General features: G+C 40.0%; 1 protein-coding gene across 13 annotated transcripts in view; it reads left to right on the top strand.

The window, feature by feature from the left end:
- NSD3 (nuclear receptor binding SET domain protein 3) overlaps positions 1 to 27324 on the top strand; it is a 73481-nt gene that overhangs the window by 5640 nt on the left and 40517 nt on the right. For 9 of the 13 annotated variants that reach the window (XR_005594881.1, XR_005594882.1, XM_039526859.1 and 6 more), the window contains 3 exons: positions 15126 to 15853; positions 25325 to 25393; positions 25896 to 26055. Coding sequence is in view for 11 of the 13 variants with exons in the window: in XM_039526859.1 (XP_039382793.1) it covers positions 15170 to 15853; positions 25325 to 25393; positions 25896 to 26055 (913 nt within the window). In the remaining 2 variants the exon portion in view is untranslated. Of the gene's footprint in view, positions 1 to 239; positions 585 to 2010; positions 2073 to 9790; positions 9812 to 15125; positions 15854 to 20219; positions 20239 to 25324; positions 25394 to 25895; positions 26056 to 27324 lie in introns of those variants that run through there. The other 4 variants (XM_039526856.1, XM_039526858.1, XM_039526857.1 and 1 more) reach the window with 4 other exon arrangements.

Below are 27324 nucleotides of genomic sequence, written 5' to 3'. Positions count from 1 at the left end.
GTCGTAGGCTTTGTGCAGTGTATCTAGATCCCTGCCTCCAGCATGCCTGGCCTTCCAACCCCCTTGCATTAAACGTGCCCCAGCGGCAGCTCACTCGAGGCCAGCTCCGTTCAGGACTACAGTCCCCAGCATGCCTCGCGCCTGGCGCAGAGCCGGCAGCCAATGGGGGCGCGTCTCTTTTGGCGGTGGCTGCCGCGGCCTGTGGAGCCGAGCTTTGTGTGCGTGGGGAGGAGGGGGAGGGAGCGGGAGAGTGAGCGGGGCCGGCCTGAGACCGGGACACAGAGAGACCCAGCGCCCCCCTCCCCCGCCGCCAGCGGCCGCCCTCGCCGCCCCCCCCTAGCGCCTCTCTCTGGTCTCCCCGCGGCGCTGCGGCTCCCCCACCGCCCGGGGCACGGGCGCCTCCCGGGGCGGAGCCCGTGGAACTGGGACCCGGTGGCGCGGAAATCGAGGCCGGGGATCCAGCGCGGCCTGCTGCGGGGTCCTGTTTCTCCCCCCGCTCCGAGCCCGGCCCGGCTCCTGCTCTTTGTGTCTCTGCTGGGCTCGGTCGGACACGGCGGGGGGAGTTAGAATGGAACAGACTGACGGTGAGAGGCGGTGGGGGTCAGAAGAGTGGGGGGCTGTGGGGCAGCGACGGGTGGGAGCGGGGGGATGAGGGGTGGGGGTAGGAAAGCATGGAGGTGAGGGGGTGGGGTTTAGGGGACATGGGATGGGGGTGCCAGGGTCTAGGGGACTAGTGGTACAGAGAGCTGGAAGGTAAGGTGGACTGGGGTGGTATTTCTACATGGTGAGTAATGGGTTGGGGGATCTGGGACGTGTGTGAGAAGCGCCGGGATATTGCATGGGGTTTCGGGTGGTTCTTGAGTATGGGAAATGGGGATGATGAATGAGTCTTTAGAGACATACGCTGATTTGTAGTGGGGAAGGGGCTGGTGGGTTTTTTTTGGGTGGGGGTATGGGAAACGGTGAGAGGGAACCTATTGTTTCTCTCTAGAATATGTATGTATTCCGTGCATTAGGACTGGAAGCTGGTTATTGCAATGATATTCTCTTGTTGTTGGAGAGAGAGGGTGTCTTTATTTTGTGTAGGTGGGAAGTAGGGGCAATAAAGAGAGACATGGGGATAATTTGATGTTTTGGTGGTGGTAGAGCTAGAGGAGGTCCGCTTGGATTTAAAGGGGCAGAGGCAGCCATGTTTGCTGCTAGACACTGCAGTGTAAATAAATTCCCCCTCCAAAACCTGCTTTGGATCCCCTTCCTGGTTGCTCAGCCCCCCCATTCCTGGCTTTTTACTCTCTTCCTTATCTTATCTTCTTATCCCTCTGAAATCTACCCTAGCCAGCAAAGTGGGGAAAGCGACATTTTCCTTCCCTCCTCCTCCCGGTTGCAAACAGGACATGCCGGGGGACTGCGGTGCAGAAATTAACCCTTTTCAACTCTAATCTGCAGAGAGATTATACTGCCTGACATTTCCTCTAATGTTCTAGAAGAATTAAAAACAGAAATATGTGGAATGTTTTATTTATTTTATAAATGGCAGATGTAACTGAAATATCTTTTGCAGTTTCTTGAAGTAAACAAGGAAATTGCATTGGCCATTTTATTTGATCTAGGGCTGTTGGTAGAAGGCATTGTGGAATGCATTTAAAGGTATTTGATACCGTATCCATTGATTACATTTTAAATCTAGCAAATAGGGAGTATTTTTTGCTGTAAATGTGAAAAATGTGGATTGCAGGAGTATGTTCTTAGACAAATAACTAGGCCTCCCCCGTTTTTATCCACTTAAAATGTAGATACTTGCTTTTATGTATAGCAGACGACTCATTAGGTTATCCAGTTTTGAGCCCAGCGATCAAATGAGTGTGAAGCAGGCATGTTTTGTATTTGTAATCTTATCAAAGCACCAAATATGAGTAAAGAGACTTTAGGTCACTGTGCTGTAATTAGGGGCTCTATCACAGTAATCTCAATTCAAGTAATCTTATTTTTATCCTTTTAAAAAAATTGTAGGTTGAACCACATACTTGCCAATTTAGTTTTGACAGCAAGAGATCTTTACAAGGAGTTTTCAGGTACTGCACATTTGTAAATAGCTAGCCATTTTATGTAGAATTTATGGATATCTTTTAAAGTAACACATTACAGCGTACCTCTTCTCTCATTCTGTAACTGGCTGTGGATTCAGTGTAACATCAATCTCTTTACTGGTGTTTTTCTCAACACATTTCACTGGTGCACAGTTTTAGGATCTTAAATTATGTCGGTTAGAATTGTATTATTGTTAGATTTTAAGAGTGAATAATTCCAGTGGATTAAAACTCTCACACCTTGCATGTTGGACCAAACAATGACATAGTAAGTGATATAACTTCCTAGTTATTGTTTACATCTTCAAGTAGCTCATAGTGCAGATGTGCAATAAATGTTTCAATAATTAAATGTGGGTGTCCTTTGGACCACTTCAAAAGGTGATATTGGCTCCAAAGGAGAACAGACACCAAATGAAAATATGGACTGAGAGGAGGGTTTGTGCATCTAAATGACAAGGTGCTTTTTAATTAATATAGTATGGAATATTTTGGACTCCTTTGTATGTGGAGTTACTTTTGAGCTCTGCTGCCATGTATGCTTTTAAAGTTCAAAGCAGTACTTTGTATAGTTTGTATGCATTAATGTTATCCAAGCATTGCCAACTCTTGCAGACGTATTGTGAGTCGTATGATATTTGGTGTTTTATTAAAGCCCTAGCTCCTGGATTCATGTGATTATGTAAAAATCCCACTTTAAAAAAAAATCAAAGCCAAGAATTTTGCTCTTGTGGTTTCGGAGAAAAGCTTGAAAACATGACCTAACGGAACCCTAGAGTCTCCAAAACTAAAGAGCAAATAAAGAGTACTCCAGATTTATTTTTTTTAAACTAATCTCTTGATTTTTAAATCACTATCTTGATTTGTGGTGCCTCGCTCATGAGTTTTGAATGCTTGAGATTTTCAATATTGTTATCCTAGAGATTACTTTCTGTAACAGTGGGAAACATCTTCCCCCTCTACAAAACAAAAAACAAACCTCAGCAGCCCATGAAAAGGTGCACAGGGAGGATAGTCAAACTCACTAGGTATGTTAAAAGGATGAAAAGGAATCAAGTCACTAAGGCCCCATCCTACATCCGCGCCTTGCTATCAGAGACCCTTGCATTTGTGCATAGTCCCACTGCAGTCTGTGGGAATCCTCACAGGGACAGAGGTCTGCTAGTGTATCCCAGTGCAGGATTGAAGACTTCTATCATTTCATTTATCAAGTGCATCTTAGTTCTGTTTTTATTACTTTGTTTACAATGACTACTTTTGCTGTGAGCCAAAATGACTTATATTATTTTAAAAGATGTTTTATTATGTACACTAGCTTTATTCTTCCTTTCAAAATGTTAAAATTGCATTCAAAATTTGTTTGAAGTTAAATTAATTTTTAGATAAAATTCAGTACGTACATATGGTATTGATGCCTCTGTGAAAACTGTCAGTGTTTTTCTGTAATGAAAATTGTAGAGTATACAAGTATGCCAGGAACCAGTTGGAAAAAAATTGTCTGATGGAATTTAGTATTGTCTTATGGAGTTGAGGCTATCTGCAATTCAGATACAAACACCAGAATTAATTTTTGTTACTGGATTCAGTATTCATACTTAAAACACTCAGCTTTATGTTGTCCTGTTCTGGACATCCTAGCAAACGTTGTATAAAAATTAATGATTATTTACATAAATTATTAGACTGCTATGGTCAGAAGTTTCTTTGAAGTTCAAGGATTATTGCATTAATTTCCTATTCACAATACCAAGTAGTTGTACATTTTCAAACAATAGCAACATAGTTACTGTTGTTCGGCTGCTTTAAAGATTTCTCTGTGTTGCAACAAATTGGCAAAGTAGCCTGCCACAGCAATGCAATCTCTTTGTTTATGACACATATAACAAACAAACAAGAGTTGAAATTGGCAGCTTCATGGGTTAAGATTTTTGATATGACCAGGACTGCATAAATAAAGTGTCGTCATATGTAAGGAAAAACCAGATTGCTCCATGTTTTAGAAAAAAAATATGCACAAAAGATAAAAGTAAGTAATGAAGTCTTTGTGCATAACCTTGACAGCTTTTTCAGGCTTTAGAAAATAAACAGAACCTGGAATCTCTGTGGATTAGTGAAAACAACAAGGAGTCTGGTGGCACCTTAAAGACTAGCAGATTTATTTGTGCATAAGCTTTCGTGGGTAAAAAAACCTCACTTCTTCAGATGTGGGTTAGTGCTGCAACTCCTGCGTCTGTTAATGGGGCCTGCCTAGCTAATGTGCTATCATTATTTTGAGGCTATATCCCAGAACTTTGGTTTTCCAGGCAATTGCTATAATTGGAAAGTCCAGCCCAGCCTTGCCAAGCAGTGGCACTGTTCACTAACCTCATGTTTAACTATAATTAATGTAAAAATTTGATTCCAATTAGTTTCTCGTTTCTCTCTTTACCTTTACCGATGAGCCAATAGTAAAGTATCAGTTCTTAAAGTAGTTTCTTTACATCTCTGTGGAATGCCCTACATCCAACAATGTGTGAACCTCCACAAACCGTATAACATACAATTTTAGATAGTCCCACAGTAGTACATTGCAACAGTGGACAGTAAAAATTAAGTCAATCAAATGTATTATGGAAATTAATTTTAAACTTTTTGCTGCTAACACCTTCAACAAAAGTGGTGGTATTCTCAACTCAGGTACTGCATGGTGATAAAGTATCAGGTGCAAATTAATGGGCTTATGCTTCATTCTCAGTCAGGAGCTCCTCTGGCTGGTCATTATTGCCAGGGAAATGCACTGAAACTATGGGTCTCAGTGATTCTTGTTAACATTCTGAATTTGTATTTGAACAAATATTAGATGTAACAGTTTTTTTGTGAATGTTGTGTTGGCTTCTGCAGTTTGCCTGTGGATAGGTAAACCCAATTTACTCATAATACCTGTAGCTGTGGAATTCTGGTATCAGCATATCATGTTGATTGGTCCTTTCTGCTCAGATTTTGGGGACTTTACTCTGTATTCCTGTGATATAGTAAGTGTGTGATGGTGAGGGAAAGAGGAGGGGCACTGTTGACATTGGGAGATCTCATCTAGAAAATGAGATCTCTTCTTCCCTAATGCTGCTGAACCTTTCCTGGCTGGGTGATAACTGCAGTCTTCCTAGGTCATACTTGGAGAGCTGTGAATGCTTATTTGTATTTGTATTTTTTTTTTAATAAATATTCTGTTGGCATATTTCTCTATTTCGTGCACCAGTCTAGAGAAGCCAATCAAGTTGTAATGGAGATTCCTGACTTGGTTGTGGTTTCACTATATTCTATTTTTGTTTAGCATAGTATTGTCAGAAATTCAGATAGCATTTACAACAATATGGTTTACAATTATACACGTTCAGATTAAAATGTTGTAAACACATTTTGTTGTTGTCACTGTAAGGTACTAAAAGTGACATTTAAAAAAATCTGATTTACCTTTAATTAGTTCTTAACCATATATTTACCTTGTGCATTTCACTTTCTAAACAATTTCATTTTTGGCTGTCTTATCTCAGCAAGATGCTGGAGTTATATGGGTTGCAGGGGAATGTTGTTTCCTTTTCCCCTCCCTTAAAGCTAGTTTCAAAAGAAAATTTGAACATTTAAAGCTACATGTTGTCTTATATTGTTAATTTTCAGCCCTTTGACCACTAGGTCACCTATTCTAATTCATCCTATATCCGTAGTGTTCAAAAGTGAAAGCTTGAATATAACAATAAAAAGTCTCTACACCTGAGGGAAGCTGTATTTTACGGTCATCTATGAAAGATATCATTAATGGATTTTTAGTAAAGTGGAAGGTAAGAATAGAATGTAACTTTGTGGTGGTGCTCAGATGCAGTGATTGGCATCTTCATGCATTTCTGTAATAAATAATGCTGCTCTTTCTCAAGATATTTCAAAGCATGTTAAAATGTAATAAGGTACCCTTACTAACCTGGTCCATTCGCAGGTGAACATTCTTTTGAGACTAGCTAATATCCATAGTTTTAATGAGGCTACATGGGATATTAGTAAATTATATAGCCCAAGCCTGACGTTCTCAAAGAAGCCAACAAGGCTCTCCTTTTTGCAAAAGTCTTTCAGTAATTATCAAAGACAGGAAATTGGATCAGCAACATCTACTACTGAGTCTAGTAACATCTCTGTGGAAATCTTAGAGATACAATAATTATGTAGCTTATTATACTGCATGTAACTAGTATCCGAGCACCAAACAGGTATGTCGTAGTCTGAGACTTGTGATTTAGGTCCTAAAAATGCCTTAGATAAATGTAATAGTGATTCAGTGAGAAAAGCTTTTTCCCAAAAGATTCCAAAGCACTTTATAAACGTATCTATGTATGAATAACTTCAGCCATTGCTGAAATTGCAGCCACTTCTTGATGCCACAGCAATACTAATATAAGAGTTTGGGGTAGGAAGTTAAGTGTATTTGCCATTAAATTAGGGTAACATTTCTCATGAGATCTAGCCTAATCACTTTAGATTATACTGTTTTCATTTTCCAAAGGGGAAAAACTTATTTAATTTGTTTAAATACTGTTCCTATTTGGACATTATTGTAGTTTTGAAAATTTTGTCTCTAGTTTCAGTGTCACTGACAAGTTCTGTTTACATTGCCTCAGGCCCCAGAAAGGTAGTGCAGGGAAAAGACAGGTGCAGAATATAGTACATAATTCTGGAGAATAATCTTTTTTTTTTTTCCTATCTGCCCCCTGTAGGCAATGAAAAACTATTCCTGTTGCAGTTTTGCAGATGTCACGATCTTTGTTCAAACTGTTTTTTTTCTCCAATAGCGCCAAAAACTGTTTCCTGTTAAGAAGCCTTAAATAATTTAGCTACATTCTTCTTGATCCTTTGGCTGAGATCCAGTGTAGTATCAATTTATTGTTTGTTACATCCTTTATCTGGATATTGAATCCTGTACTTGCAGGAGGTGGACTCTGAGTTAATACAACAACAGCAGTTGGAGATCCAAGAGACCTAACTTGTATAAAATAAAAATTTATAAGCCTCACTCAGACTGCTGAACATCCTCACTTCCAGCTCTTTTAGAGATTGTTCTTCTACTTGGGTGAGTTACGTCCAACCTCCTTTTTAGCCCTGCAGTGCCATTTCTGTGGCAGCCAGAGGGCTGCTGAGGAGAAATACGGTACTCTTTGCATCAGGGGTGGAATCTAATCTTTCAAAAGTAATCCTATTTTAGGGTTAAGATTTGAGATGGAGTCCTCCAATTATGGTCTCACATTATTCTAGCATTTGACTAGCCCCAGGGGTTATTATTTCAGTGTAATATAATCCAGATGGTACTTTATATTACTATATTCATTTTGAAAGCACCCACTAAAGTTTTGCAAAGGAGAGGGGATAGGAAAGTGTGTGGGTATTAACTATAGTGATGATGAATTCAAAGACTCTGGAGGAGGGAGCTACTGATGTGTAAGCTCTGTGGGAGGAGAAGAGTTGGGCATAGAAGACCATTGTAATGTAGTCTTTCTGTTAAGCAAAAGTCCCTACTGCGGCACTCTGTACTGGAAGGTAATACACCAGATGAATAAGTTGTCCCAAATAGCCAGAGTGCATAATATAATCAAGGTCTATTTCATGTAGATGAACCCACAAAAAGGGATTATTTGAAAGCTTTTGAAAAACTTAAGACTTCTACCAGTAACTTCTAAATTAGTAGATGTAATTGTAGGTTAATGTATCCAAACAAAAAAACCCAACACTCCACATCCTGTTATGCTGTCTTTAAAAAACACTTTTTCTTTGAAATTTAATTATTGTGAAATCTGCTCTGTTGACTGCTCTGGGGACTGAATCCTGTTTAACCATGGAGCTGATACAGTAAACCAGGGGCTGGCAACCTTTCAGAAGTGGAGTCTTCATTTATTCACTCTAATTTCAGGTTTCGGGTGCCAGTAATACATTTTAACTTTTTTAGAAGGTCTCTTTCTATAAGTCTATAATATATAACTAAACTATTGTTGTATGTAAAGTAAATAAGGTTTTTAAAATGTTTAAGAAGCTTCTTTTAAAATTAAATTTAAAATGAAGAGCCCCCCGGACCAGTGGCCAGGACCTGGGCAGTGTGAGTGCCACTGAAAATCAGCTTGCATGCCGCCTTTGGCACGCGTGCCATAGGTTGCCTACCCCTTCAGTAAACCAAGTAGCAATGCAAGGTTTTCCCTGCCAATGTGTATGAGCTCTGACCTGCAGGGGCCACATGTGAGGGTTCAGTATCCATTGTCCATGCTGTTCTTGGATTCTGCTGAGAGTGGTAACAGGAATCTAATTAATGCCAACTACTCACTAAATGATTTCATTTAAATCACTGAAAGCCATCAGTTTGTAATTTTCAAAAGATGCTGATACTTGTATAGGCTGGATTAAAATTGGTGACCTCATGATCAAAGAGACTGTTGTGCAATCTAAATGTACCATTGGCCTAATGAAATGTGTTTAATCAGTTGGACACGATCTGATTGGCATAATCTTGCAGTGTTCCCATAGATTAAATATTAGTTGGTTTTTCTTCTTTGTACTAGAAAGATTATACTACTAAAATAGTATGCAAAATATAGATGCCTTTAAATCCCAATTTCTAAACGTCAAATATCCTTGTAAGAGAGAGATGAAAAATTGCCTGCCTCATGTTTTTTATTCATACAAGTATGTTGCAGTCTGTAGTGTAAACCTCTCTCCAGTGTTTTACATCCCTATTTTTTGCTCTGATTTCCTAGCGTTGAAAGTTAGTATAATGCTTTTTAAGGGAGAAAAGCATTATTCATGTTAATGTAGTTCTTAGTGACTCCTGAACCAAGTGAGTTGACTGGTTGTGAATTATGTATAGTTGTTTACTGATATGTCTTATACACGTGTCAAGCTGATGCTGTAGCTTAATTTTACTGAGATCCTTAGGTAGGATTAAAATGTGGCCAAAATGTCAGAGTAAGGCTCAAAATTCCTATTGGATGCTCCAGAGCAGGTATTTTCTTAGATCACTGTCTAGAGAATATTATGGCTAGCCAATCATGTAATTTATAAGACATTGTATCATCAAAGAGAAATTTCAGTCTCTCTTCCTGACTGACTCTTCATCCAAAAATTCTTGGTCTTTTTTACTATTAGAGATAATTGAAGAAAAGTCTTTAAAAAGCCCTTTGCTTCACTAGAGAAAAATTAAGGGATGAACAGAAGCAAGGTAATTTTCTAAATACAAATCACCTTTAATGTGGTCATTGCTGATTTAAAGAGTAGAGATAATAGTCTTTGAGGGCTATAAATCAAAATCGGGTAGTATTAGCTGGATAAGTTTTCTTTGTTTTGGTAACAGTGGTATACACTTTGGTTCTTCCCTTGCAGTGTGAGTCACTTGAACGTTACAGAAATTGTTCAGTACAGTGAAGAAAATGAGTAGCTGGCCTCCTTGCTTGACTGTAAAACATAAGATTTGGTAGCTGTTGGGATGAAGTCAACATTGCATGGCTGAACTTTTCTTCTTTAGCATAGAAACTTAAAAGAATATTTTGCACCTTTATGCCTTCAAGCTAAGGATCTCAAAACACTTTATGAACATCAGTGAATTACTGCAAGTCTTGCAGCACCCACTTTACAGATGGAGAAACTGAGGAACAGAGGTTAAATGATTTGCCTAATGTCAGTGAAGCCTTTAAAGAGCAGTTGCTGCCGCATAGAAAAATGTGGTAAGCATTTTTGTAAATTTCCATTGTGGTAATGCCTAAGGACCTCAATCAGGGCCAAAGGTACCATTGTTCTAGGCACTGTACAAACAAAGAAATTATTTAGAAATGAGTTTGGATGAGAACTGATGAACTTCAAACAAATATTCTGTGTTAAAAGTTAATTGGCTTTTTCCTCACCCACAGTTACACAGCTGTTGGAATATAATAATTTCCACATAAACCACTTGTGATGTTACAGAAGGGGAATCTAGGGACACACAGATACCTATTAGCTGGTATATTTACATCTTTAGGGTAAAATCTAGAGGGTGATGCTCCATCTCTGGAGGATGATAGGTTCATGGTTGCTAAAGATTTGTTACTGAATTTAATAATATCAGCCACTCTTCAACCAGTTTCAGAGGTCCACACAAGGAGGCTGCACAATTTAGAAATAGGTTTAGTTAAATCAGCGTACTTTCTTTTGTGGCCTAGGTCTTAAATGCCTTTACCTCGGTTAGCAATCTCTGCCTATGATTAAGTGAGCATGGCCTGCCAGCCTGACTTCTGTAGCAGTAAAAATCAAAAAGAAAACTAAGCATATTTTAATTTAGCTATCCTCAATTTTTTCATAGTGAACATCACATTTGAATACAGTGTTTTATGGATTAGCTTTCCTTAATATCTGTATGATATTTTTCCATGTAAGCAATTGCTGAAGTTAACATTAGTATAGTATTTAACGTATTATTAGTTGACTTTTAATGCCATTTAGCTCTTGGAAATGAGCCAGCACCTGCTTTAGTTGCTTGCTGCCGCTAGACCACACTAAGGCTATGGCTACACTACGCAGCTTTTAGCGACACTGCTGTGCCGCTGCCACCGGGCTGTGTAGCTGCTGTTTGTTGGCAGGAGAGAGCTCTCCTGCTGACAAAAAAACCCTTCCACCTCCTATGAGTGGCAGTGGCTTTCCTGCAGACAAAGTGCTGTTCGCACGGGCACTTTTCGTCTATAAAACTTTTGTCATTTGGGTGTGTGTGTTTTTTAACATCCATGAAGGACAAAAGTTTTGCCGACAAAGTGCCAGTGTAGCCATACCCGAAGAGGAAGTTGGTGAATCAGTGTCAGTTAAGGAAAAATGTTAATGAGTATGTTTTTAGCAGGTAGTTAATCTTTCTAGAACTCTTAACTGGAAGCTACCCCAGAAAGTAATTTTTGTGAAAGTGGGTGTGAACATAGGCATGAGTGTGGTATTAGATGTGTTAGGGACACAGGAATTACTACAGGTCCCAGCTAGTCTAGGAAAATAGAAATTCCTTAGTGGATAGTTAAAACCTGCCCATAAGGGAAGTTTCTTCCTAATCCTCATCAGATAGTGATTGGCTCAAGCTTTGTCATCTCTTATCTGTTGTAACTGCAACCCTTGTCAACTAATATTATGCATGTGTACAAACATCACAGGATAAACTAGCAACTCTCTCCACTCACCTCTAGAACATCTTCACAAACCCCAGTATAGGAACATTTGACTTAACTTTCCATAAGAATGTTAACCGAATTTGTATAGTGAACAGTTTCATAGATTCATAGACTATTCATAGACCTGCATAACACAGGCCATAGAAGTTCTCCCAGTTATTCCAGCATCACACCTATAATTTCTGGTTGAGCTAGAGCAGCATCTCCAGATTGTGCATTGTGACCCTCGGGGTTGCAGAAGGGCACCAGGGGCTTGTGAGACATGCATGATGCACAGTGATAGGTGGCTGTGTGCACCACCCTGCCGGCCCCTGCTGCCTTGACATGCTGCACAGTGAGAGGCAGTTGAATCATCAGCATGCTTATTTTTACTCCTGAGGGAATTCTGCACTAAAAAAATTAAATATTCTGTGCCCAATATTTTTAAATTCTGCATATTTTATTTGTCAAAATAACACAATATAATCGCATCATTTTCAATTATTTGCTGACAAGTATTTTGAAATAAATTACCAAAATAATTGAAAATGGTGTGATTATATTGTGTTATTTAGACAATTAAAATATGCAGAATTTAAAATTTTTCGCAGCAGAATTCCCTCAAGAGTACCAGGGTTCTGTGTGGCGCAATCTAGGTGTGGGGGGGACTGGGTGCAGGGTGGTGGTGGGGGGGAGGTCTGGGTGCACAGAGGCTCGGTGTGGAGTTCTGGGTGCAGGGGGAATGGGACTCTGCAAGGGGGGTGTGAGGTGATGGTAGTTAGGGCTCAATGTTGAGGGGAAGTGGGGTTTGGTGGGGTGGAGGGTCAAGGTGCAGCTGGTTGGAACTCAGTGGTGTGGGGTTGTGGGTGCAGAGGGCTCCTGATTTGGCTGGAGCTTGGTGGGGCAGTGTTCTAGGTGTGCAGATGGAGGGAGGGGTCACTGTACAGGGAGCTGCTCTCCCTGTCCTCCCAACCCCTGCACCTGGAAAAAACAAAGAAACCCACACATGGTGCAAAGTTTCCTGCAGCTAGGGAATGTTTCTGTAGCTTGATCTGACCCATCCCCAGCTGCTCCACGCAGGGAAGAGGGAGGGGGAACTCTCTCTGTTCTCTCCCCCACCTCCCGCTGGGACTACCATCCCTGGGTGGCCAGGTCATCCCCAGTCCCCTCCCCCCCCCCCCCCAGTGATTTACCTCTTCCCCTGGCTGCCTGAAGAGACGCATCTGAGCTGTGGGTAGGGGTGAGTGAGCGCTGGTGCAGCTTCTCTTTGCTTCCCCACATAAACCATTTTCTGCAAGGAAAGCCTGGGGCGGCACATGCTAAGGGGCGGCATTCGTCCATTCTTGGGGTGGCACAGTCCAAGCGGCTTTTTTTTTTTTTTTGCTTGAGGTAGCAAAAATGGTAGAGCCGGCCCTGAAGGAAGTAAAGGGATATTGCGGAGGGGGGATTTTTCTGCTGTGCTTCAGTTGCGCACAGTTTCCCCAGGAATATCATGCTGCAGCACAATGAGGTGGTGGCGGCTGGCAGGAATGGGACTTGTAGTCGCCATGCTGACCCCATGGGCAAGGAGGTGGGGGAGCTGACCTGACCCAGAGGGGGTTGAATTGTCTTGAGATCTGAGCCAAACAAGACACTTGTAGTTAGATCCCATAAGGCCACTTGTAGTTGGATCCCGTGAGGCTTTGGCTAATATCACCATGAAGTAAAACTGAGCATGGAAAAAATCAATATAATCTGTGAATGTGGGGTTGACTAGTACATTTTTGCTATGTAATTGGAGAAGTTACATTTTCTTGTAGTTGCTTTTTCGTTTCATCTCTACTAGTTCCTGAGGAGGAAGGTTTTTTGTTTTTTGTTTTTTGTTTTTTTTTAATTCAGACATGGAAAATATTGAATAAGATATCTGGATATGTTGCTTTGGGAGGATGAGAATGAAACTCAGGCAAGGAAGTGGGCAGATCCTTATTGTGAAATGTATGTCATGGGATCTTTAATGTAATTACAGACCAGAAAAAAATCTTGTATGAAAGAGCATTCGGGACCTCCATCCTCACAACACAAAAATGCACACATTGTGATACTCCATTTATTTATCTTGAAAGGGCTAAAACGACCTTACTGGGTAGCAAGCCAATATTTCAAACATGAGGTGTATCCCATTAAGCCATTCCCTCCAACTAAGCGTTAAAATGGTTTAAATTTCTTAAATAGGGAAGAAGGCTAATTTGGGAGCATGTAATATTTCCTTGAACTTTTTTCCCTCTGTGTTTGAAGTGGCTGTAAAACTGTCTCAAGTCTTATGAGATACAGTAAAAATTTCCAGGACCTCAGATACTGCGGCGGTAAAGGTAGCGTTATTACTACCACGTGACAGACATGGGCAGGTCGATGTAGGTACTCCAAAGGAAGCCGAGGGTTGGCTTGTTCTGAATTTGGCTTAGATGGTTGCTGAATTTCCTTCCTGTCTCTTCAGGGAGGAATTTCTCCCCTCTGGTGTGTGGTTCCAAAGACTAGGAGGGCAAGAGGCATCTGGGAGAGGAATGTGGCCTACATTGGGTGGCGCCGAGGTGAACATTTTCATGGCAAGATAACTTATTTTCTGCCTTGGTTTAACCACCTCAGTCCTGAAATCAATTGTTACCACGTGTTGTTTAAAGTCTAATGGCATAGAAAAATGCTCCTTCCATTGGGTAGAGCTCTTTGGGTTTTCTCACCAGCTGGAGTGGAATAATTAGCATCTATTTGCTATAATTGTGCTACTATGTATTTAAAAAAGCCAACAGCCAGGTCCTGGTAACTTCGAGGGCATGTATCAGTGCTCATCTGTTTTCACAGGCTTTGCTGGGGAGAGGGAAAGTTTGAATAAGATTTTTAAGGAGAAGGAAGAGAAGAAACTTACATTGGTGGATTTGGGAGGTCTTTCTACGACCCTTCCTGCCTGTTGAATTTATAATGGTTGTATCATACCTGGAGCCGTGGATAGGCACTTCTGCAAAGTTGAATAAGCATCACAGTTTCAGCCTTCTAATGATTTGTGTTAGCTTTTTCTGGTCTGATACAGTATTTAGAACCATTATTCTAACACTGACTTAGTTTGGGCCCACAGTTTGACCTGTGTTTAAAACTCCTGCAGCTGACAATTTCTTCTGTTTCAAATATCTTGAGAAATGACCATTGCCGAGAAATACTTGTAACTCTTGGAAAAAATTAGTCATTCTCCTCTGCTGGCTGAAGAGAAGCAGTTTAGTCAAAAAGCCTGTGCACAGAAATGTGTGGACTGTGTCATGGAAGTTGGTATACAAAGGACTGTTCTTATTTTAGTTCCACTACAAATGTTTGGTGAGAGATAATTTCCATTTTCAAACTTCTAGGTTGATATTACAAATAATGGGATTAAATTATTTATTTATTTGTTTTACTGAAAATAGGTGTGTGAGGCTTGTTTGCAAAGTAGCTTTTCATCTTTGGAACCCTATCTGGGTATTATACATTATTGATCACCCTGATCATCTGTGTGCATGAGTTCTGAATTTGATTACAATTTGAATGTAAATAAATTGGGCAAACCCATACAAATTCCTAGTAGATTATTGTTAACATTAGAAAACTACCACATAATTTGACACACTTCAGTCTTGATTTTCCCATGCAGAGAACAGAACAGTCAAGGTGTTACATAGCTGGTGAAGAGTCGGGTGCATTGGGGGTACTCTGTGTGCAGGGTAATGTTGACTGTATAAGAGGGTGTCTAGTGAAAGTGGAGGTATGAAAGTTGTTCATATTCTTGGTAGCTCTATTTCTTCTTAATTGTTTCAGTTGTTTAATTCTTTTCCTTTGATTTACATTGATTACTTATTTTTTCTCCCTTTACTTTTAGGCCCTATGAGAGAAAGGGAAAGCTAAGGATGCTGGAGCAGAACAATGGATTTCTCTTTCTCTTTCATGCAAGGGATCATGGGAAACACAATTCAGCAACCACCTCAGCTCATTGACTCAGCCAACATCCGCCAGGAGGATGCCTTTGATGCCAGCAGTGACATCGCTGAAGATGGTGGTCAGACACCATATGAAACTGCCCTGCAGCAAGGCTTTCAGTACCCTACTCCAACGACAGAGGATCTTCCGCCGATCACTAATGGCTATCCACCAACAATCAATATGTATGAACCTCAAGCCAAATACCAGACATACAGTCAGTATCCCAATGGTTCAGCCAATGGCTTTGGTGCAGTTAGAAACTTTAGTCCCCCAGAGTATTACCAAATGGAAAACTCTAACATGAGGCCGCATGAAGTTCTGGAAAAACCTTCCCCTCCACAACCCCCACCACCACCACCTCCTTCAGTACCACAAACGGTGATTCCAAAGAAGACTGGTTCACCAGAAATCAAATTAAAAATAACCAAAACTATCCAGAATGGCAGGGAATTGTTCGAGTCCTCTCTGTGTGGGGACCTTTTGAATGAAGTACAGGCAAGAGAGTATGGTAAGATGAAACATGAAGGGAGAAAGGAGAAAAGGAAAAAAAGTAGCAAGCATGACTCTTCACGATCAGAAGAACGCAAGTCACACAAAATTCCAAAACTAGAACCAGAGGAACAAAATGTAAGTGGAATAACAGTTTCATCTTTTTGTGATTATTAACAGGGAATTCCTTTTTTGCAGCTTTATATTTCTTATTAGTTTATGTACTCAAAAGGCATTGTGAGCCTGTAGTTCACTGTCTGACACACTATGCAATGATCAGAATTGTTTAGCAAGTGTCTACTACAGCTCAGATGCAAAGCTTATGTATCCGAGAGGAGTAGTGGAAAGAATTATGAGTAGTATTATTTGGATTGCAGTAGTGCTCAAAATTGGTGCTTTCCAAACACAGAGGAAGACGCAGTCCCTGCCCATAAAAGTGTACTATCAAAAGATTCTTGAATTCTCTTTTTTCAAAATGTGATTTACTGGGGTTTTGTGGTATTTGAAGTATTCATCGTTAGCGTTCATAGAAACGTAGTGGTAATGTTACTTATTTCTAAGAGACACCTAAAAACATGTTATAACTATCCAAGTATACTGCTTTCTATACAACACTTAAACCACATGCTTTAACTGACAGTTGCCATTGAAATAAATTTTAATAAATATGGTGGATTGTATGATTCTAAATAAGTGAAGAGGTGGTTGTATCTCATGCACGTACTAGCAAAAATTAGTGTACTAGTGTGCATGCAAATTAGAAATGTCAGTTGCCTGTCAGCCCACACTGATTTGAGAGAATTCTGTATCAGTGTCCATAATGCTTTTTGCTAGGTGCAGGAGATGCCAAGATTTCATTTTGCAATATGTATGTGTGCACTGCACAGAAATAATAGTATTGTAAGGAAACCCCTAGTACACTGAGGACAAGTGTGCTGGTTTTCAGTACCTGCAGCCTTTCTCTGCCTCCACGTTCAATAAAATGAGCCTCCCCATGAACACTTGGACTTCTACCTCCACCCTTAAGAGCACACAGTGTGCATGACAGCACAACCACTTTCCAGCTAATTGTTCCTGCCGGCCATGTGCTGCTGTTGTCCTTTTCTTATTTTTTCCTAGTTTGAGAGTGGCTGTCAGAAGAGAGAAGGTGAGACATGTTAGGAATATGGGAATTGTCAAACTGCAGGGGGTTTTTTGCACCTTCCTATGAAGCATCTGGTACTGGCAGCTGTTGAAGACAGGATACTATGCTATATGGTCAGTGCTGTGGTCTAGTATGGCAATTTCCATGTCCTTGACATGTCCCCACCTCTCTTTCCATCATTGTAAGTAGGCTGGTTTGGCCCCATCATATCACATTCATTTCTGTATTTTATAATAGTTTTATATAGCTGCAGGTTGCCTAGGATGGGGACTTCTGAAGAAGTGGAGTCAGAGGCAGTCAGGGCCTCTCAGCAGCCAGAAAGCCTTCCTTTTCAATACAGTCCCCCACAAGACTCCAGTCCTCAAGTAACTCCTGTATCTAGTCTAAAGGGCATTGTTTTAACCCTTTTGGTTGTGTTTCAGTAGTGCATTTTCAGTGACTATTTCCTTTCTACAGCAGAAAAGATGGCTTTAGACACTTGAATGTGGGCTTTTCCCAAACACAGGTCTCCCATGCAGTGGTTCATAGGCTTAACCACCTTATGTTTGCACTTTTGGCAAATGAGAACTGCAGTAGGTCCATTTTGACTAAATTTAAAATCAGTGTTTAGTCCTGTAAAGTCTTGTGTGTGAAATGTTTTTACTGCCAATGTAAACTATATTTCAAAGCTTATATTTATTTGTCTTTATTTTCTTTGTTTGTTGTTGATTACATCTTCTGGAGGTTACTTATCAATTAAGGTTTTGAATTTCTGCGTTTTGATCCATGTAGTTGTCACTAATGAAGCTCAGTATGACTTTAACGAGTGACTAATGCAAGTGCGAACTTGGAACAAGCTGTCTAACAGAATACAGTTACTTGGATTGTTTGTATGTGTTTCTCTTGCTTTTGGAGATCTGTTGTTTAAGCCAGTTTTGGTGCTTGTGGAAGGTGTCTGGCTGACAAACCATTAGCCAAAAATATAGCATGGGCAGCAGCAGTTCAAGTTCCCTCTACATATCATCCCTTGCTAGTGTGCCTCACACCTGCCCTCCCTGGCCCATATGAAGGGGAAAAGTTAGTCTTCATGGCAGTTTATTTAATCCTTGCTGCCTCTGCTGAAACTGCCAGTTTGGGTGGTTTCACACAGTTGCTGTAACAGCTCTGCCTCTGCATGCTGCTGTGCCTCAGTTTCCCTTCTTAGATCAAATGCTGGACAACTGTGTTTCAAAGGAGATCAAACTACCTTTAATCTGGTTTGTTAATATAATTCAGCAAAGTATTCACCCTTGTATCTGGGCTTCCTTTCTTGCCCTTTCCCTAGCATTGACAGTCACTTTTGCATCAGGCCTTAGTCAATGTTGTATCATAGGTTTGCCGTGCTTCCATAGCAGGGCCTCTCTTGAATCTTGCTTCTGTCCCAGTTTTCTCTGTGTGGGGAACTTTTTTGATACAGACCTGCTGCCTGGCAACCATGAAGAGCATCTTCCCAGGTATCCCCCAGACTGAACCAAAATCATTGCCTTATATAATCCCACAGGCAGGCCTAGTTCACTTGACCCTCCTTCAGTCATGTGCTCTATCTAGCAGCTAAAATTCACCAAACTCTTGGAGTCTGGTTTTAAAGGCGCTATATCCCTATAATGGGTATATGGGGTTTTACTGGTACTCAAAGGATTATTGACCTGCAAGAGGTGGTAACTAGTGTAGTATAGAACTTTGTCTACCAGGAACTGGAATTATTTTAAATTTGCCCGCTTTCTATCTTATGCTTCCCTTTCAAGGGACACTGTCAAGCTAAAGTTTTTTAAAAGGTAATACCCGTGTTTCAAATAACAGCGCCGAATACTGAAAATTTGAATTAATTTTTAAAAGTTTACTTTTTGCTTTTTATTCAGTTTGGGCATTGAAACAAGAGTGATTTGTAGTCCTTTACTTCCTGCTTCTAATGTAGAAATCTAGTGCAACCCAAACTCTTCAGGGGAATGTTTACATTTAAAATAAAATTAATATGTAATTAAAACTTTATCAAAATGAAAACATTGAACTCTATGCTTTAATTTTTGTTTAAAAACAAAAATTTTGAGTCTAAAATCAAACAACTGGTTAGAATTTGCTTCTAGGAAACTAAGTGAGAAGTATGCAGTCTTTTGTTCAGACTATATCTTGTGTGACTAGCACAATTGTTTGGGCAGAAATAGTTTGTCAGCTCATTGTAGTAGAAATCACAGGCAGAAGATGTAGGTATATTTGCCATTAACAGGTTGGCGTAGCAAGGAAGAATTTGTAGGCGATGCGTATTTATTTGGTTGAGGTTAGACAACCTGTAGAGAATAACTCTTGTGTACCACTTTAAAACTAAGTACTAACATTTCTATGTATCTAAAGTACCACATGTTGAGAGCTCTAATTGGCATGTACTAGACAGTGTGTTTTAAGTGAACATTTTTTAGACTTTTCAGTGTGAAGCACGTATTTATGATTATCATGGAGCTAATGTGTAATTTCAAGGGAACAGATCTTCATTTTAAGTGGACTAATTATAATCTATCTGAATGGTACATTAGAGTTTCTGACTGAATGCTTTGTCACACGCACCCTTCCCATGTATGTCCACTGTTTTTCCCTTTGAGTGTCTCCATTTACTGCTGCTTTTCCACCATGTTAAACACAAGCTTTGGGTCCTTACACTTGAGGCCCTTTACAGCCTAGCTGCTATCTACTTACCTGTTACATCATTGTAGATTGCCACGGACTCGCAGGGGCGAAAGAAAATGCAGGCCTGTTATTTACCAGGCTGCACGTGGCAACAGACTATATTGGTAAGGGATGCAAGGAGAGTGTGGGTCACGATGCAAACTGCAGACACACACACACACTAAACTTAATCAATTTAAAAGTTTTATTGGGGATAATTACAAGGGGTAAGGGAGCAGCGTATGATTAGCTAATAGAGTTAATGAAACTTAAAACACACAATGACTAAAATATCTACTAACAATATTTATAAACAAAGATGCAGCATTTAGTAATAACTGATACTTACAAATACAAACCAACGCATAACGACTGGCAAACGTAGAAGCTCTATTTGAAACACGTGAGCTGAGAGAGAGGCTTCGAGGTGATCAGGCTCGGTTACAGGTATACACAGGACACACGGGTATACACAGGATACACGGGTATACACAGAATACACGGGTATACACAGGATTCGTTTTCTTTCTCCTCTCCCTGCCTGCACATGGCAGGCAGGCCATTAAGTACCCACTATGACATCATAGACGTGTCATAGGGGACGGGGCCCAAAACCTGTTTGTGTTTGTTTCTGATTGGCACAAGCGAAGTTAACACCATGTAGGGGAGCAGGTGCCTTAAAGTCTGGCTTCGCCCCCAAAAGGTGAGGAAATGCATATTGCCTTAGAATGGGTCCAACACTGAATGACAAACGAAGAGGCCAGGGCAATACCGGTATTGGCAAGTTTTACAGGATGTAGACAGGAACTCATCTCAACATGCCCCCGTGCCCTGGCCGAAATAGTTTGGCCGAAAACCTAAACTTCCGAGTCCGACTCCTCATCCCCACCTACGAGGGGATGCGCTTCGGGGGTGGAAGCGATATAGGCCGAGGCAACAAACTTGTGAATGCAGGCTTTAATGAAGGCACATCCGAGACAGAGAAGAGCAAGCCCAACCAGAAGGGACACAAACAGGGATTGGAAATAGGATTTGTAGGGCGCAAGGCCAAGCCAATCGAGCCATGACCAAAACTGGAAGGACTCTCGTGACTCTCTGACAGTAGAGCTCAACGTTTGCAGGTCTTTAACAATTGAGGACAAATTAGGAGAAATAGAAGGCAAAGAAATGCAACATTTATCAGCAAAGTTAGGATATACTTCAGCAAATTTAGTACAAAATGAGGAAGATTGCAACAAATATTGAATCATTAATCTATTTTGAATACTATACTGAACAAGGGAATTTAACTGCTGATTAATTAAGGAGAGGCCCTTGCCCGTGGTATTAGCAAGCATTTCAATAGCAAGGGATTGAAACAGCACTTGATCACGTAACATCATATAACCAACAGGGTTAAAAGTAACAATAGAGGAGGCGAGGGAGGAAGCTGCTGTTTGCAAACGAGTCCAAAAAGAGTGGGTACTCCGATGGTGTCGGTGGCCAGATGGCAAGGTATAAATACCTCCGCCCTGTAGATACAGGGTGCCAATGGTGCATATACCCCGGGGATTGGGAGGAAGCACAGCAAATGCAACATTACCGCAAATCCAAAAATGACCGGGTCTTAAGGAAGAAACTGTGGTATGGCTCCACCCATTATTGGTTACAGAATAAAAGCTGGATGCACGATTGATACATGCAGCCTCAGCATGATGCATATGCTGGGCATGAAACAGATACGTATGTGTTATGGAGGTATAGAAGGTTCCAAATAAAATATTATAAGTAGAACGATAAGAACAATTAATGGGAGGGGGGTAGGTAGAATTAAGAGTGGGTTTAGTTAGGGAGGTACTAGCATAAGAGAAACTCCACATAGAACAATTAGAATAAGTACCAACCCAAGTAGGGGCTGGGGTTAAACTATTACCAACAAAAACCCAACAATGAGATGCTGGAACTCTAATACTTTCAATTAAAGGAAAGCTATGATCACTTCGACCTGAAGCATTAAGAACTGGAAACACATAAGAATTAAATTGTGAGGAACAATTATTCCAAACACTAGAAGCAGCCCACTGCACATAGGGGGAAGAACAATTTACACTAGATATATTAAATGAAGAAAAATTATAAACTATTGGTACAAATTGAAAGGGTAATGGATATTTAGGTGAGAACTGAGTGGAGCAAACAAGACAATGTTCTGGACTTAGCGCTGACAGGGACTGGTTTCCGCTGACCTCCTGCACCCAGTAGGCGGCAAACCAAGTTTGTAGTCCACCCTCTCCTAAGGGCTCCGTGGGCAAAGATGTTGTGAGGGAGAGCAGTATAACAAATACAAACCAACTATAAAATTAAACCAAAATAAATTTTAAATACAGATACATGCAAATACTTTGAGGGTATTTGAGGGTATACTTTTATGATGCTTTGTTATGTTTGGGAGCCAAAGGTGGAAACCTGTTGAAATTGTTTGGTTAGCTTTATGCATAAATTGTTATTTTAAAACATTTTGGTTATGACATTCTTATAACTATAATTAAAAGTGCAAACAAGTTTATAAAAATCCCAAACAAGAAATTGACATTTGTTAATATTATCTTTACCTTAATGTTGAGGTTTCCCCTTACACATTTTTTTTGAATAACAAATTAAAAAAAAAGAAACTTAAAAAACAAAACTGTGATTGATAAAAGAGAATTCCTTTGTTTGCAATTGCATTATTTGTTGAGGCAGAAATATATGTACATATATTTGTAACTGAAACCTTTTTGAACTTTGCACAAAAAATTGGTGTTAATATACTATGATTACACCCCAACCATGATTTTAAAATAGTGTGGTACCACATCTTATATATATATTTTTAAAAGGGTATAAAATTGACTTTTGTTGCAACAAAATAAAAATAATTTAAAAAAAATAGTCACGTGACACACACAACATAGGACACACACATGACATACAGGACAAACTTACAATTAAAAACAAATGGGGCAAAAATTCTATTCATATTTATACAAAATAACACAACCAAAAATAAAAAGTAAAAGGGTTAAACATTTGAATAAATAATTACCTTATTTAAAACTTGTAGCATAAATTTGATAAAAATATATTAGTATTTGCCAAATGTATTGTATTAATTCGGTAACAAGGAATTTTGCATTATTTTATATTTAACATTATTTTAAAACTCTGCTATATGGAAATAAGAAAAGCCCATGTTACAAATATTAGTTAGTGGTTAGGATAAGAAGCAGAGAGTGCACTTCTGTTGCTTGGCAACCATATCTTCAAGAAAGTTAGGAATAATTCCAGCTGTTGCATTCCTGGAGGGTTAAAATAATTAATTTACTGGATTTAAAGTTTTTACCTTGTTTTCTTTTTGTTTCTTGTTTTGTTCCGTTTTCAATTGCTTTATTTTTTGGAGGTTTCTGTAAAAACTATAGCTTTTAATTTTTAAAACAAAAAGAGAGCCGAAGTGAGGAGAGGCGGAGAGGGGGAAGGGGTGGGGTGAAGAGCAACCTAGGAAGGTACAGAGACCTGAGCCAAGAAAGATTAACTCCATCAAGGTTAGTTATCGCAATAGGCAAAGCTTCTGCTACAGTTTTAGATTCATTGGCAGAGCTGGATACAGAGGAGTTTTAGGAGCTTCATATGGAGGTGGCAAAATTTTCTGAGAGGGACTTGGGGGGTGGGTAGTGATGGGCTCTACCTTTTCTGTCTTCTCCTCATTATCATCTTTAGGAGAGCCTGAGGCTGCCTGTTTAGCTGCAAACATAGTGCCCCCGTGAAGGACAGAGCACAGATCAAGGGCCTTGCATAGCATGCTAAACAGGACGGTGGAAACATCCTCAGATTTATATTCATCGGGTCGCAATTTTTTGGTTTTCGTAATTAAATCTAATTCTTTTATCATCTGGCATAATAATTTGTGTGCCGGATCAGCAGGCATTACCCGAGGTGGGGGAATCAATTTGGAAACGGTACCTCCGGATTTTCTAACAATGCGGCTACATTCTCTCCAAAGCTGAGAGGGATCTGCAGCGCCGAGGTTTTCCACAGTCTCCTTGCACTGAGGCTGTAGAGAACAATCGGCTGGCTGACACCTAAAGCTCGGGTGGCACCGGAGGAGGCATCCCGTATCTGCCAGGGTTAAAGGCACAGTATAGCCTTTTAGAGTTTTGCCCGAGCCAAGGGAACAGATCCATTCTATTTTTGGATTAGTCGAATTTTGGCTAGTAAAAAGGTGAAACTGCAAATGTTGGAACTGTTCAGTTTCATCATCTGCGCGGTCTGCAGCGTGCCATGGGCATGGCCCAACCTCCTTGCATCCTGTTCGTGACGCCATGTAGATTGCCACGGACTCGCAGGGGCGAAAGAAAATGCAGGCCTGTTATTTACCAGGCTGCACGTGGCAACAGACTATATTGGTAAGGGATGCAAGGAGAGTGTGGGTCACGATGCAAACTGCAGACACATACATACACACACTAAACTTAATCAATTTAAAAGTTTTATTGGGGATAATTACAAGGGGTAAGGGAGCAGCGTATGATTAGCTAATAGAGTTAATGAAACTTAAAACACACAATGACTAAAATATCTACTAACAATATTTATAAACAAAGATGCAGCATTTAGTAATAACTGATACTTACAAATACAAACCAATGCATAACGACTGGCAAACGTAGAAGCTCTATTTGAAACACGTGAGCTGAGAGAGAGGCTTCGAGGTGATCAGGCTCGGTTACAGGTATACACAGGATACACGGGTATACACAGGATACACGGGTATACACAGAATACACGGGTATACACAGGATTCGTTTTCTTTCTCCTCTCCCTGCCTGCACATGGCAGGCAGGCCATTAAGTACCCACTATGACATCATAGACGTGTCATAGGGGACGGGGCCCAAAACCTGTTTGTGTTTGTTTCTGATTGGCACAAGCGAAGTTAACACCATGTAGGGGAGCAGGTGCCTTAAAGTCTGGCTTCGCCCCCAAAAGGTGAGGAAATGCATATTGCCTTAGAATGGGTTCAACACTGAATGACAAACGAAGAGGCCAGGGCAATACCGGTATTGGCAAGTTTTACAGGATGCAGACAGGAACTCATCTCAACAATCATGTGCCTTATCCTATCTACTCCTCTGGCAATGCTAGTTCCTATTGAACCTTTATCTCCTTTTCCTTCCTTCCTCCATGCTATTCCTTAAGCATGGAGTGCCTGGCCTCCTCATATTAACCTGTAAAGCCACTACCCTGTTCTCTTTCAGATCCTTCCTACAAACCTGCCTATGCTATAATGTCTAAAGTGAACTGCCAACTAATATCATTCATGTTTCTTGGGATTTTTAAACCAATAAATAACTTTAATACTGCAGTCCATTCATATAACCAATTCACAGTGTGTAGCTGTATGTTGCTCTGTTTCCTTTCCTCCCTTCCTTATTTCCTCTGAGTTATATCTCAGTTTAGATTGTAGGCTCTGTGGGACAGTGACTTCTTTATTGTAAATTGTACAGCACCTCGCACAATGAGACCCTGATCTGGTTGGGTGCTGCTATAATGAAAATATATTAAGTAGTGTGGGAGAGATGAGTATTTTAAAACTGAACATAGGTTAGTCACAAAGAGTTTGTCATGTTTTCTGATTTTATGATGGTGTTTTTTTCCTCTCTGCTAATTTTCTCCTGCTCCTATTCTCTGTGATGTGTTCTTCTGTTTTACCATCCCCCTTATCCTGTTTACTTTTATTTTCCTGTTCTCTCCTCATTGTTACCCTTTTCTTAGAGACCAAATGAGAGGCTTAGTGTGCTATCAGAAAGACCAAGAGAAGATACACTGTTGGAGGAAACCCCGGTTAGTACTTATATAAATTAACAAATCTTGGACTCTTAGTATTATAGAAATTGTCTTGCTGTCTCATTACAGTGTGAACATTGTATAGTTTATTATCAGATAAATCAGTCACTGTTATTGGAAATGGCTATATAATTATTATTGTGGCCAGTGCTCACCCTATTTGTATATGATGACAGAATAAAGCAACACCAAAATGACATTTGTAATTGGTTTACTCAGCAGAAACTTTCTGTGGGGATATCTCCCCTTTAGAATGTCTTGATTATCAATCATTGCTCATCCTCAGTGAACCATTCAGTTGGAGTCTGTGTCCCCTGTTGTCATGGTTGCATTTGACCATCAGTGCCAGCTGAAAGAAGAAAGAGGAAAAACTAAATTGATGAAGAAATTAAAAAAAAAAAAAAATCCAAACCAAAACACCTTCTGAATCATTGTGCATTAGTGAGTGGTATTAAATTGTTTTCTTCTGCAGCTGATGTGACTGTTATCTTTTTTATAGGTCCAGCAGTTCTCACCATCTCTTCCAACGCAAGTTACAACTGACATCAAGTTTCAGGTTGGCGATCTAGTCTGGTCCAAGGTCGGAACTTATCCTTGGTGGCCTTGCATGGTTTCAAGTGATCCGCAACTTGAGGTTCATACCAAAATTAATACAAGAGGTAAAGAAGGAGAACCATTGAGTGGACATGTTAGATACTGCATCAGTAATTGCTCCTTAATTAAAAATATTGCTATGAAATACAACTGACAACTTATGCCAGTTGGGAGAGGGCTCCCAGAGTGAAGTTAGCAATGATGAGCCAAAAAACTAACTTTATTTAACTCTCTCAATGTGACACAAACAGGTCTCTTCTGTTGTAGTTCACCTAGTGCAATTAAGAAATGCAGAATTCTCTTGATTTTTGTTTATAAATATATTCAACTGTTCATTTAAAAAGAAACATTAGAGGAAAGTACGCAACTGAGTAAAGGATTAATTTTGATTTATCTTTTTTTCCCCTAATATTTGTTTTAGAACAAATATACATATGCTTATATAAAAACAATAACCGATGAAGATATTTTGGAGTGAATTTAAAGAAAAACAAGTTGTCCACTAAGTGGCATTTTTTGGGGGTAATTGACATCTGGATATTTTGAAAATTAAATTTTGAATGATTAAAAAAACCCAAGATTGCCATAGCTACTTCATTGATCTGGCTTAGCTTCCCCTGGTTCCATCTGGAAGATCTGGCCCTTATGGACTTGCAAATGGGAATAAGCATTCAGTCTGTTAAATAGGAAAACTTCAGTTGCACATAATGTTGCATGATTCTTCAGTTAGCAATATGAATAAACAAATGCATGTATGCTCTCAGACGGTGTGTGTTTACTTAGTTTAGAGAGAGATTCTGCCACTTTAACTCTTGTTGGGTTAGTATCCTTACAAGTAGTCCTACTGATACCAGTGATACTGCTCAGTGTGAGGACCACGTGCTGCCACCCTTAGACTGTAATATGAAGGCAGGGACAACGCCTCCTTTACTTTCTAAAGTGTTCTGCAAAGTTGTTAAAATACATAAATGTGCAACTTAAATTTCTCATAGAAAGTTAGTTTTGTTGAATGTTTCTGTGTAACAGAGATGAGTTCCAAGCAAATTAAAAAACTAGATGGCTAGGATGTCAGAGTAGGCCCCCCACAAATTGACTTAGTAGCCCTGGTTTAGCTTCTAGTCTGACTGCATAATCTTATTTAGGCACTTTTATAAAACCATATCTGATGTATAAGAAATGGATCTGCATGCATTTTACTTTCTAGCTTCTATAGAGCTAAGGAGAACTTTTGTCTGCAAGAATTGAATTAGTGGAATGCAGTAAGAATGTTAGGCTAATATATCCAAGTAAACACATGAACTGACTTCTGTTGTTAGTTCTGCTTACTAGAGTGT

This window comes from Mauremys reevesii, linkage group 2 (assembly GCF_016161935.1).
Source record: "Mauremys reevesii isolate NIE-2019 linkage group 2, ASM1616193v1, whole genome shotgun sequence".
Taxonomy (NCBI): Eukaryota; Metazoa; Chordata; order Testudines; family Geoemydidae; genus Mauremys; species Mauremys reevesii.
This window is presented reverse-complemented; position numbering and strand designations above follow the sequence as displayed.